General features: G+C 31.5%; 1 protein-coding gene across 14 annotated transcripts in view; it reads right to left on the reverse strand.

Moving 5' to 3' along the window:
- LOC141451744 (anoctamin-7-like) overlaps positions 1 to 13,916 on the reverse strand; it is a 132,321-nt gene that overhangs the window by 5,368 nt on the left and 113,037 nt on the right. For 8 of the 14 annotated variants that reach the window (XR_012457075.1, XR_012457081.1, XR_012457079.1 and 5 more), the window contains 8 exons: positions 13,653 to 13,848; positions 12,642 to 12,808; positions 12,417 to 12,545; positions 11,396 to 11,486; positions 10,107 to 10,312; positions 9,792 to 10,016; positions 9,559 to 9,690; positions 4,090 to 7,078 (listed from right to left, as the gene is read on the reverse strand). Coding sequence is in view for 1 of the 14 variants with exons in the window: in XM_074123370.1 (XP_073979471.1) it covers positions 6,671 to 7,078; positions 9,559 to 9,690; positions 9,792 to 10,016; positions 10,107 to 10,312; positions 11,396 to 11,486; positions 12,417 to 12,545; positions 12,642 to 12,808; positions 13,653 to 13,848 (1,554 nt within the window). In the remaining 13 variants the exon portion in view is untranslated. Of the gene's footprint in view, positions 1 to 34; positions 7,079 to 7,537; positions 7,781 to 9,558; positions 9,691 to 9,791; positions 10,017 to 10,106; positions 10,313 to 11,395; positions 11,487 to 12,416; positions 12,546 to 12,641; positions 12,809 to 13,652; positions 13,849 to 13,916 lie in introns of those variants that run through there. The other 6 variants (XR_012457080.1, XR_012457077.1, XR_012457083.1 and 3 more) reach the window with 6 other exon arrangements.

A 13,916-nucleotide genomic window follows, 5' to 3' on the forward strand; every position in this document is an offset into this window, starting at 1 on the left:
AAATATATGTATGTATAAATAAATCATGAAAAAGTCAACAAATTGGCCATTTATTTACATTGGAACTTTACAATATTTATTTACAATAATAAAACTTAAACAAATGAAAACTTTCTATAATTAATATATTTATCACATAACAATAATAAAATTTATTAATTAATAAACATAATTTATACATATATATATTTTTTCATATCACAGTTTGCATGCAAAGCAAAACAATTTCTTTTTGCAAAATTATTCAATTTTCATTTAAAAAATTTATTAAACTTATATTTATCTTAAAAAAAAAAAAAAGCGAAATAAAGTGAACCAAGCTTTTTAAATAGCATTAAGTATTCATTCATTTTTCAAAAAATTATATATTTTTAGGGTGAGTTTTCCAATTATTTGAAAAAATATTAACAGAACTTTATTTTGTCTTAAATACTTAATTCGTATAAACAATTTAGCTTTTTTTTTTTATTTGGATATGTATTTTAATTTGACTTAAGTCTTTGTTAATGCAAATCGAATGTGAAACAAAATGTATTTCATTAGAATTAAATCTTAAATATTAACAATTTAAAAGAAGAAATCTTTCGAAACCTGATTATAGTGTGACAATTAACGTTTATAAAATAATTTTTTTGAAAAATGTTTTGGATCAAGATGTTCTTTTTTACTCTATTAATATGAGCACGTCTTGTGTACAGTTTCTGAAAAGTTGTCTTTAGATGCTATGTGAATGACTTCCTTAAATTCAGCTCTTGTTTTGTTTGTTATTGCCAAGCGATTATGTCAGTGTAACCGACAGAGGACGATTCGAAGTTTCCGAAAATTTCCAGGTAATAGCAAAAAAAAAAAAAGCGTTCTAAGCCTGGCAAGGGGAGGAAATTAATAAAATTGAGGATTTATTTTTCAGCACGAGAAAGTATTGATTACGTACATACACCAGTCACTTCCGTTTAGCTTCATCAAGAAATAGCTCTCCACAGGAAGTTTTTCCTTTGAGATTTCTATGATGTAGTGTTTTAACGATGTGGCAGCAGGGATTAATGTTTTTTTTTTTTTTTTAAGTGAGGTTTATAACCTGTGATGCTTGCTACTTAACTTAGGGCCAATGACAACAAAACATTTGGATGAATTTGCTGAGTTTCTTAGGCAGAATGTTGGGTTCAGCTGGACTGGACGATTCTGCGCGCCTTTAGCGCGAACGCCAGGGATGTCCTCGACCTACAGACTATTTGATGCTTTGGGCTGGTTGTTTACTTTTAAATCCGGCATACTAGTTGTGCAAGTCCATTCCCTGCTAACCAACCTCTCAAAGTAACCAGACATCTGCCTATTAATGAAGTAGCATGAAATGGTCTGAATATGGCGATAACAAACGGCAAATTCAAAAAAATAAAAATAACTTAACAATAAATAAGTAAATCAGAATGTTTGAGAACGATAATATGTACAAATCATCTTGGTATTTATCAATATCATGAGTTTAACTGAAAAATAACCATCTAATACTAGTATTCTGCAATTTACAAACGTGACATTCTTATCTCGCACCTTCAAAAGTGCTTTACAATATCAACAAAGTTTGTTAAATCTCTTATAATCCTAAAATTGAAAATAATAATCCTTTTTTTTAAAAAATGTATGTGCTATTTTTGTATTTAATTCAAATTATGATATGACATATTTAAGATCTGAAATTCTTTAACGAAGTATGAATTTTAAAATGCTTAGGCCAATTAATTAAAGCATCCCCCAAAAAAACGCAAATCCCAAATTAACCAGAAACCAATCATGGACCAAGCATGTACGCTAAGGATTTTAAAAAACAACTGTTAAAACAACCCTAAAAGAAAACTAAAATAAAAAGTTCATTTAAAAAGAAGAACAAAAAATAAAAACTATATTCTTATTATATATGTAAGCTAAATGTGTTCACAATTATATTTGTGTTTCTCTATTGTTCTATTTAATTTTGAAAATCACATACTTATTCCATTAAATCATAAAGAATTAGTATACGTATTTATCTGTGCCAATAAAATTTACTTATTTTCACTTTTTCTACATCTTTTAATAACAACATCGAATAAAAATTCTAAACAATACTAAATTAGCTTATTTTAATTTATTTTCTATTCTTTCCTAAGTTTTATTTATTAATAAAATCAGCTGATCATTACAAGTGCTTTAAAATATCAACAAAGCTAAATTTCCTTGAGGCCACCGTTTTCATGTAAGAAAATGAAGTTTCATGTATACAAAATTTCAGATAAATTTTTTGAAAAACCTTTTTTTCAATTTAGTAATCAAAATATAGTTGTAACATTAATTTTAGAACTTAGATGACATAAGGAGGCATTTGCAATTGAAAATTGCAACACTGGCCAAGAAAATAATTGATAGAATGCAGGATTTGCTTAATATGTGGGCTAAGAAAAGAGGAGTAGGAAACTATCGGTTTTTAAATAGTTCCGGTTGTCCCGATTTTTGAAGCCTACGTCCACGACGAAACTTAAAACAAACAAAAATAAAAGAAATACACTATCATTAGCAAACATTCTACACTTGTTTTCTACATCACTATTATCAATATCCGATAGAATGCAAGTAAATATTTTATGATCTCAGTTTTGATAGTTTCCTTTAGACTAAATCGTTTAGTGCGATTGTTCGTAGTGGCGAAAAATTGTTCCGCGCGTTACACTAACTTTTCATTACACGTACCAAACGCGTCCCTATATACCCATCTTATGATTTTGTCCGACCAGCAACTGTGTTAAAAGGATAATTTTTTTTTTTCATCTTCATTGCACGCAGCTAAGCGACAGTAAGAAGACGAAGAAGAGGGGGGAAAAAAACCTGTTCATTCAGAAATAAACTAAAATCCATGAAGATCCACCAAATAACAGTTTAAGCTCAGGCACTTGGTTGCAAACGCGTCATACTTTGTACTGGCAAACTTCATTCAAATCCTAACTATCATCACAACCAAAGCCAAATGTTATCTTACCATTTTTTTTGTCGGCTTAACAACAAAATTACATCACAATCAATGTATCAATCTCTTAATTTATATAATTTTAAATCATATTTATAAGAAACGAATATTTTAATTATTTATATACAATAAATATTCTGGCTAACTCTATAAAAATAGTTTTTTAAAAGCTATCATATATCTTACATATATATATTTATATAAAAAAGAAGAAAAAACGTTTAAAAAACTGGAAGAAAACTTTTACTATTCTACTTAATTTGTTAATCATAATATAAAAATTAATGCTTTTTTCATTATTATTAATGTCATTTCAAAATACAATACATATATGTGTTGTGTGAGAATTAAAAAAAAAGTCATACATTTACAAAGTTAAATTTTAGGCAATATAAACATGACATTTTAATATATTATGTTTTGGAAGAATAACAAATACGAGTAATTGTGCGTTTTAATCATAAAATATATAAAGAGTAGAAGCAGAAATTTACTTAGAATTTTGGTCATCTATTTTCTTGGAACATACAATTATGGTTTTTTAAAAAAATTAAAGTCTAGTAATGAATTAATCTGCGCTTAGAGAATTAGGTCCCTTCATTTACTAATTAAAACTGTTATAATGTAACAACATAACGAGGGTATTAACAGGAGTAACCCTTATACTTATGTAAATTTGTACAGTGCAACATTGCTCGTTCTTTACTTACTGTGAGCATGCTCTGTTTTCAACAAGGTAAATACAGTAACTCATTTCAAGTAATCTACTAAAACCGCAAGTCCGCTCTTAACAATTCAGGAGCCCAGGAAAACAATAACTTATGTTTCACCTTTCAAGTAATTCTCGTTTATCTTGATTTATTAAAAGAATTACGAAGTTAATACAGATATTTTGAAATAGTAAGTAAAACGTTACAGTTAATGAATTTTACCAAATGACCACCATGAAAAAAGTAATACTAAAACAAACATACGTAAAAACGTTTTACTCAATCAATACATCAATACAGTTAAGCTTATTCATTTCATTCAGTTTCATGTAACAGTTTTAACATGATACCTTTTAATATTATAAATCAAGCTCTTTACATTACCTTTCATTCAGAGGTTCAATTGAATTAAAAGATCCTGAATAAATAACGTTCCTCTTTATACGGTTGTCACTAAACGCAAACGTTTATACGAATTAACCTACAAACCTACACCAAAGTTATAACCTTCATAGACTAACCAAAGCTTTCTGAATCAAGATCAGCCAAAACGTATACAGTGAATCTAGGTTGATAGAAATAGAAAAGAAAACGGGATGGGACCTACCTAGGTTGATACAAATTATATCAATGTATGTATGTAAAAAAAATAAAAAGATATGTATTATAATCTTCAATATGTGTGAAACAATGATCAATAATAAACAACTTTTTATGGTAGAGTACTATTACTAAATTTAATAAAATAATGGTGCAATCATAATTTTTTTTGCAATTACTTCATTTAATAAATACTATTTAAAAAATTCAAAGGAATATGTACTTTTTTTCAAGTATGTACAAGTCACATTTTACCTAAGTTCCTTTTTTAGTACCACGTTAACTTAAACTTAACAAAAGTACCAATTGAAAAATTAAAAAACGCATTAAAACACTATTCTTATTTTAACAATATATGCGTTACTTCTTTATGTCTAGAATACAATCAGTCGGATGAGTAGCATTAAAATTTATATATATAAAAAAAAGAAATATTTAAATAAATCTATTTTAATAACTCAATGGAAAGACTTAAATTGCTAGGAGTTTGACTTAAAATAACTATTAATTTGTTTTCTTTTAATGGAATATTTTTTAATTAAAGCTCAACATATTTTTATTTCAATTCTATTATATAAATTGGAAGTTTTTCTTTCATTTAAAATAAGTGTAATTTAAATAAAAATTTGTAAAAATCATTTACCCGGCTATTGAAAATGTTTAAGTCAGGAAATAATCTATGCCAAGTTCTTGAATACGTAGCTAGTTTTGCGGCTTAAAAGGGTAAAGAGAAGTGTTTAGTTCCTCAAAATCAGAGTACCGCAACTGGTGTGTCACGTCATTTTGATGGATCTTTTCTGAGTGGAAAAGGAAGAAAGAATATGGCCAATTTCAGTCATTATTTTTTGTATTTTTGCCAAGCTTTTCGACCCTAGGGACTAGGTCAACTTCAGCGCTTATCAATTTATAATATTTTTTTTACATTGTTACATGTATGGTGTGTGTCTTCTGTTCTGTCTGTTTATGTACTTTCAGTAGCACTATTGTCAACTCTGAAGATGACCTAAGCTCCTAGGTCGAAAGCTTGGCAAAAATACAAAAAATAATGACTGAAATTTGATTAATGAATTAGTCACCAAAAACGAAGAACAATAATCTTAATGGGCGCCAAATACCGAGTCTTATCTGGGGCTTTCTTGATGAGCCTGGGTAGTTATCAGTTATTGGAAAGGTAATACCTTATCTATCTAGCAGCCTTCCAGTTCCTTTCAATTCTTCAGCATTTCTTGATCAGCATAGAAGAACAGGTAAGAATATGGTGATCCCGACTGCCGGCTCTTGCCACTCTTTTTAGAGCTTTTCGAGAAGATAAAACCTGTGAGAGTTTTATCATCATCACCTGAGAAAGCAATATTATAATGGTCTCATGAATATAGGGGCTCAACAGAACTATTTTGGTCATAGTCCAGAATAGCTTGTTAATAAAAATAAATACATAAATAAAGAATCACGAAGGATAGTACCAGGATATCCCTAGTCGTGATCAAAAGATCTATTCTGGAAGGGCATTAGCCTGTCTATGTAACAATCTCAGTATGAGCCCAGTCTTGTCTAACCTGGTTGGAAGGTACAGCCCTTGAAGTTCGCTCTTATTACAAATTAGGGCTTTCATTATGTTCCAAGAAAATTTTGCCATCATAGTTTCTCAAGTTGAAAGAAAATTCAAATGGGTTCTGAGTTTCTCGTACAGTTTCAGAATGGAAATTTCAATGTCACATCGGTGATTCAGACTTCCTACGATAAACAATTATTTACAACTTCTGTAAATTTATAAAAGAATTGAAGAATTGAAATAAAAAATTAAATAATACAAATTTGTTATTATATAAAACAATATATAACAGTAAAAAAATATTTTTAAAATCTACTTAATAAAGTAGTTTTTCAAATTAGGCTTAATTTTTTTGTTTACAAATTTTTATATTTAAAGATAACATATATTGTCAATCAAATGGCCAATTACAAGCAGGATTGGCCATTACACCGTTCATGCAGTTACTTATTACTTATAGAATATATGTTTAATGCAACTGCTTAAACTCACCTTATCGTTCGCTGAAGATTAAGGTTGAAAATAAAAATGTATAAAATAGCTAAATAACCATCTTTCCAGGGTTGCTCCGAGGGGACCCATCAGTTAACATTCTATTTAAGTCATTACCACATTTATCTCACACTTTCAAACAAACAGAACATTCTGTATTAAAAAAAATATTAATTTATTTCAATTAAAAAAAAAAAAATTATAACAAAATTACATATAAAATTAAAATGAGAATAATTGTCTGTTTGGTTACTGAGTAAAGATTTCTAAGATTTATCACTATAACAGTGATAAAAGCCTTACTCAGAAGGCCGAATTGCGTCAAGAGCTCTGTCTCTTAACAATATCACGTCGTGGATTTTGTCCGCTAGTTTGAAAGTTGAAGGCTGTCGCTGAACGTTTAGGCGCTGATGTGTCAACATCGACATGATTAGCGCTAGTGTTTGCGACGGCCGCTATTTCAGAACTATCACCAGCAGAGGCAGAAGTAGCTGCAGCATCAGCTGAGGAAGTAGCTTCATTAGCAGCAGGTGTGGTCTGATTGTTGGCTCGGCTGTTCTTGCGATTCACTGTCGGCCGTGGTGGTGGTTTTATCAAAGACTCTCTAGAATTATGCGGAGTCTTGTCTGGTGGCACGGATATCTCCTCTTTACCGCTACCAACATCAGCTGTAAGATCCAATACCATGTGGCTGGATTTCTCACCAAAGTCTTCCACACCAGCTGCTACCTAGTTTCAAATGAATAAAATTATAAGCTACCAAAAATTAGAGAAACATAATAATTACAGGGGAGGAAGAAGACTGGATTTCTTGAGATAGATGAACGTATATGTGCTGGGTGTATTTGCGAGCTAAGTTTGCATGTGGGGGAGGGGCTACGTAATTTCCTACATTGTTACAAAATTCAAACACTACTGAATCAATCATCTATGTGTTGAATATTGGGTTTTTAATTTATATTCTTTGTTTATTAGACAGACATCTCGCAGGGACATCCCAGAAGTTAGAAGATCACATGGATATTGAGTTCAAGGTCCTTATTAATAATTTTATTGGCTGGATTAGGCTCAGTTAATTTTCAGTTTGTATCCAGCACTTAAGAGATTCAATTGAATTACTAGATAGAAAAGACTTAGGAAGTCCCTTTCTCTTCGGCTCTTGGAGCTTTTGGCTGAAGAGGTACTTACTTAGGCCCTGCGTGCGTCATGCCAGTCCATCCCAACTAAACTAGTCGCCTCTGTTTGTCATGCACTTGGAGATTAGTTGAGATATACGCAAAAAACGACTCGTGAGAAAAATCTGGACAATCTAGAGGTTTCTCCTTCTCTAATTTTCTATTAAACTGATCTTCTATAAAGGATCAGAAAAATAAGCCTCTTCTGGCTGCAGTGAATGGGGAGCAGACCCTCATCCTAATGTTATACAAGCAACTAAATAACATAAAAAATAACAAAGTTAAAATCTAGGGTATCTTTAATTTTCTCCTTCTGGAAGTGGAAGATCTAAATCCATAATAATGCAAATGCAATTATGGGTAATGTAGCCAAGATAAGATATTAGCTCAGGAGTCTGATAGGCTGGGGAGCGAAGTCTATCTGACGGCCCTTGGAAGTACGTTTAATAGAAGCCTCTTCTACAGGATTAGCCTTGCCTTGGAAAGGCACAAATTTTGACGCGTTTCACTTGAAAGAAAATTAAAACTGAGATGGTTTCAATACAAAAATGTAGCGCAATGGTGTATGGAGATTGTAGATCTTGAACAAATTATAGTAAGGCTAATTCAGACATCTCAGAGCATATCCCTTCGGGACTTGAGGTATTTCCTTCTTTTTTTTAAAAAACAAAAAAACGACAAGCCTAATTCTCTTCAAAGACGAGCTATCAGGGGAGAAAACTGACATGACGATTTTAATGACTGGAATGATTAAAAACTGGCCCTTTTCTAATCTTTCCTTTCTCCCGTTTCTATCTGAAAGGAGGCACGCCAAAATCAATTTTGCCAGTACAATATACTTGATTCATTTCAGATGGTATTAGTGTGAGTGGCTCCACCAGAAAAGATATGCATGCCATTATATCAATCTGATGCTTAAATGCAACGAAATTCATTCAACCTCTACTTAGGTTAGATTGAAATGAAAATAATACTGGTGATAAGAACTAAAGTTCACCTAGACATTTACTTAAGCTTTGGTCGGCATGTTACAATAGCCATTTTTTTTTGTTTTTCGTCCTTAATCTGTTCATTTCTTTTAAACAATGAAAAGTTTTAGGGAAAACTAAAGAAAAGAACTTGACTTTTACTTAATCTTATAAGGAAGGTGCTCTTCTTCTGTTGCGGCTCCATTTTCCAAGCGTTAACTTCAAAATTAAAAAAAAACTATTCAAATTTAAATTATAAGAAAGTGAATGTTAAATTTTAAGTTTACTTATTTACATTCTTTTAAATTTTAAAAACCCTTTAACTTTACTTAGTCAACACAGATTATAATTAGACTTTATAAAATAATGTCACCAAACGTATGAAGATATTGTTTCTCTAATTCTTAATTCTTGGATTAAAAGAAGAAAAAAAAAAGGTACACTAAAATGGAACATTAGAGGAAAGCCTATCCCCACTCTTCTAATAAAATAAAGCTCAAAATAATTTTTTCTAGAAATATAACATAAAGGTTTTAAAAGAAATTGCAGACATTTTGGTGAAATCTCAAAAAAATATAGAGACATTTTTTGTAGTTAGATCTTCGCTAAAAGCTTATTATCCAAGACAAAATGATAATTTAATCGATTTTCTCTTTTTGTGAATGCTGCACACAGATTATTAGCGAGGAAGACGGACATACAGACACACAAGCCAATTTGTCAAAACCACTTTTTCGTCGACAGCGGTTCTAAAAACAATTATGTACGACAAAACTGAAAACAGAAAACCTGATCGATCGCAATAATTCAACGTATATTTCAAAGTACTGCCTGCTAATTTCAGGCGGCCTATACGTTCGTCTTGGAATGGAACCAGTACGATATCTTCGCTTTCTGGTTAGCGTCTTTTATTTCTCAGGTGGTATCTGGATAAGAGAAAGTAAAACCGAAGCAAAATGACAAGGTGAACATATCTTGAAGGCCAGTGTGGGCTTTTATTCATGTAACCTTAAATTATAGATTTAATAATTTTGAAGTCATAAGAAAACATTATGACCAATCTTACCTTCATAATTGTATCCGAATCTTGAAGCGCTTGTTTAGCTAAATATCGTTCACGTTTTATCTTCAACTCCAGACTTTCTGGTATATCTGGCACCAATATATCAATCAGTCTACATACTCCAAAAACTACGTGCTGAAAAGAAATTGAATTGAACTTTTTTTTTTTTAACGGGGGGTTAGCGTCCAATTATTAAATTATTTTGAAATATTTATAGTTAAAAATAAAATAATTACCTCGAAAATGATAACAAAAGCAAACTGAACGGCTAACAATCGCCAGAAGAATGGGGTATGATTACCAAATTCATCACGTAATCCACGATATCTACACTGTTGGCTTAGCGTACCATTGGGTGAATAAGCTAAAGTGAAATTTATATAACCCTCTAAATTCCAGTTATAATCATATTGATATAATAGTTTTGGAAGAAATTCTGATGTAAATGCTATTAAAAAACCCTAAAACAAGAAAAAAAGTAGTGTTGAAAAGATGTGATATTTAGATTTAAAAAATTTTTAAAAACAGAAAAAAAATAAAAAAACTCTTACATTACTAATTACCGCAAGATGAGCAAGCATGTTCAAAATTTTGAACCATATGCCAATATTTTCTGCACGCTCTGCCACAATGCGACGTGTTTCACATACAAATTTTTGTGCATCCAATCTAATCTCAACCCAATTGTTCAAAAGTGCAAACAATGGAGCTAACGGAAATGCGGCAACAAATATTGTTATGAATCCAAATTGAAGTACTAGAAAAGGAAATGTTTAAATAACTGAAATTGATAATTAAAAGAAAAAATGAATGTTAAATTAAAATGGAAAGTGACGTGTTTTTTTTTTTCCTCTTTTGTTTTGGCATCGGCTTCCGCCATACAGCCAGCATAGTCTAGGTGCTTATCACTAGAATATCACTCACTCTCCATTCTTACCTACAAATACATTCGCTTCACACATTCATCATTCCACTATATACCGCTATTTACATAAACTACTGCTAATGGATGGAGCAGCACTCTGTGCTCCTGCCATCCTTATAGCTTAACCAAAATTAAAATCACGTAATCCTTCTCTAAGCATTTTCTTCCATTCATTCTAATTCGGCTATAGCTTTTAAATACATTCATATTTCATTGCTAGCTCTGCTATAGACTTAAGCACATAAATGTTGGTGGAGAATATAATGTCTTCGTAGCGAAATGGTGCATCTAAATACCTGTATATATCGTCAAACATTCGTTTCCTTTCTACCACATAACGTGGACATATCATTATTACATGTTTGAAATCCTCCTCCTCATTGCAATCTACGCAAAGAGGAGAGGACCTTTTGTTCATCCTGTGTAGATACGATCCGCACACCGCGTGGTTCGCTCTCAGCCTGCTTATTGTCGTAACAAACCATTTATTAGTGACAGTTCCCTTATACCATGGTTGTCTAGGTAACTGATCTGCCATAGTTTTATAGAATCTACCTTTATCACCATTATTGTAATCTGTCTGCCATTTTTGTAGTGCTGCTTTTGCAATTATACCCTTGATATCGGTGTGTGGTAATTTATAATTAGCCATTTAAGTGACGTGGTTAGAATCAAGTTAAATATTGCAGAATTATGTAATAATAATGATTCTCGAAAAAGTGGCTACTAATCCACTTCCTCATTTAAGATGGACCACAAAAATCTTCCGGCACATCATGCCTTCTACATTTTTTTGTCCAATGCATTGAAAATATATCTATTTCTATGATTTAGAAACACATTCTACGAAACACAAAAATAATTTGGGACACAATTCTTAAACATTCTTAGTTCAAATTTATAAGTATCCTTTACCCATTTCAAGATATTCTTCAAATAGACCTTCATTGTCCACCAACTGGTAATCTTCCTCCCATCTGGACTTCCTTCTTTTGGGCAGTTTCACCTATAACGTGTAACACAGATTAGATGAAATGCGTTGAAGATGTACTGCCTTGAAATGACAGTCGAACTATAATTTTCATTTTTTTATTTTGGCGATTTTGACACAAACAATGCTGGCTCAGTTAATGTTCACAATATCTGGAAATCACAAAGTGGTAAACACCCTTTATGGCTGGAAACATAGTGGAGCGGCGAGCAAAGCGGCGAAAACAAACACTCTCTATAGATAGCGTTGCTCTATCTTCGCTTTGCTCTCCACTTTGCGCGGTCCTCTTATGTTAACTTGTGTTTGATTTCGCCGCTTTGCTCGCCGCTCCACTATTTTTCCAGCCTTATGGTGTTTTTATGGAATGCTTGAGTTGAGGAGTTGTCTTATTTCCAGAGCTACCCAAACCTTGAATAAATAAAACGCTGATTTCTGCACAGAGGCCAAGGCCAATTCAAAAGCAAAATATGGTCATCTTTGAAAATATTTTACTAGTAAATAACTAGGACCAAGTTGGATGTCAGTTTGGTAAGAATGACCAGTGAAGGTCCAACAAAAAAAATTTAAGATATTCACAACAACATGTTCATCATCGTAAAATTGGTTCATATGGACACTTTACAAGAAAGTGTGATTTGGAAAAAAAAATCATTAAAAAAAAAATAAAAATTGTTTACAGATCGACTATTTGAACGGAGATGAGTTAAAATGGCCAGATCGTATTGTGGAACAAGTCAGATATCCGTGTTCAGATACCTTTTTAGCATGGAACTACCATATGTTCTAATCTAATCGCACCGATACATCCACAATTGCTAGCAGCTAGTGTACAGTTTATTATTTAGATCTTCACAGTTTGCTCTTACAGAAACTGGATCCATAAATTTAAATTAAACCAATCAAAAACCTATAACAAAACGATTGATAGAACAGTTAAAGAATTACCTTTCTGTGGTGCCACCAAGCTTTAATTTTTGGAACTAATATTTCCTGAGCATTATTTATAATTTGTTTGCCAATCATGATGACGGCCAACTGTTGTGCCAGTTCAATTAAACAGCCACCAGCACTGCACTGGAAATTATATTATTATCAACTCTTATAACTCTGGCAGAAAACTTATTTAAAAAAAAAAAGAAAAAAAAATTACTTAAATAAACAAGAACTTACATCTTCATTTCTTAATTTAACAATATGCGTATAATTGCCAGGATAGCCAACAAATCTTCCTTTAAAAAATGCTATATAAAATATGGATGAATAAAAATTTACAAACTGAAATATAAAAACTTTAAACGTTAAATTATCATCGAATTCTGTTTGTGTTCTGTGCATTTCTGTAAAGAAAAAAAAAAAGAGAAAAATATGTAGTTAAAAAGTAAAAGAATCTTTAAATAACATTCAATTAAACAAGTTAAAAAAATAAATAAAATAAAATATCCAGTAAAGAGCTGAATAATCATAGTTCATTTTAAAACTGGATTGATTCAGATCTTGATTGGAGCTACACGACAAAATTCCAGAGAAACTTACAAATATTAAATTATCACAACAAAGAAGTGCCTTTTTGAATAGTTTTGAATAAGCTAAAGTCTTAGAAAAGGAACTATTTTGTTTAGAACATTATCAAAACGGAATGGTCACTGTACGAGCACATATGTTGCAGCACAACCATATTAAAGGTCGAAAAACACACTAACTGATAATGATGAGGAAGATATCGCATGTCATGGGTCCACGTTTGAACCCTTTTTATACAATTTTTAGTAATCCAACTTGAAGGTTTGTTTTATACAGAGTAAATCAAAATGGCACCCTTTCTGTTTTGTTTTTCTCTAAGAACGAATTAGCTGAGTGGTCAGTGATTTGGACAATCCCACGTTCTAAGGGGGGGCTCCGCTAAGATTCTACTTTCTTAGACGCCACCAACAGTTCTGTTGAGGGATAGTAATGTGTATAACGAAAGAATACTGGGCAGGCTGGTAAGTAGGTACTGAAAAAGGCATCCAGGAGCACACGATCTTCAATTGTTGAAGCCCTTTTTTTTAAAAAAAAAATCTTTTTGGTTTAAACTAGAATAATCATCAATTAAAATGTATTATTCTGCCCTTTGCTCCAGAGTAATGGGCCTGTTTTTAAAAACTATTTTTCATATATTTATACACATAAACTAGTACCTACCCCATGAAGTTAATCTATAAGCCAGATTTTCATAAATTCTGCTCATCACCATGATGATAATTAAGTTCACCACAGCTCCAGAGACATTGGCAATGGCCTGAGCTTGTGAACGAAATGTTACATTTTGAAACAATGGTATAGATACCAATACCCTGTAGATTATTACTGCAACTATAAAGATTATTACCAGCGATATCTGAAATAAATATTTGATGTAAAATTTCACTTGCTAGAAAAATAAATAAAATAAAATCAAGCATGAAC

Source organism: Rhodnius prolixus, unplaced genomic scaffold, assembly GCF_049639745.1.
Source record: "Rhodnius prolixus isolate KJV_2025 unplaced genomic scaffold, Rpr scaffold_14, whole genome shotgun sequence".
NCBI lineage: Eukaryota > Metazoa > Arthropoda > Insecta > Hemiptera > Reduviidae > Rhodnius > Rhodnius prolixus.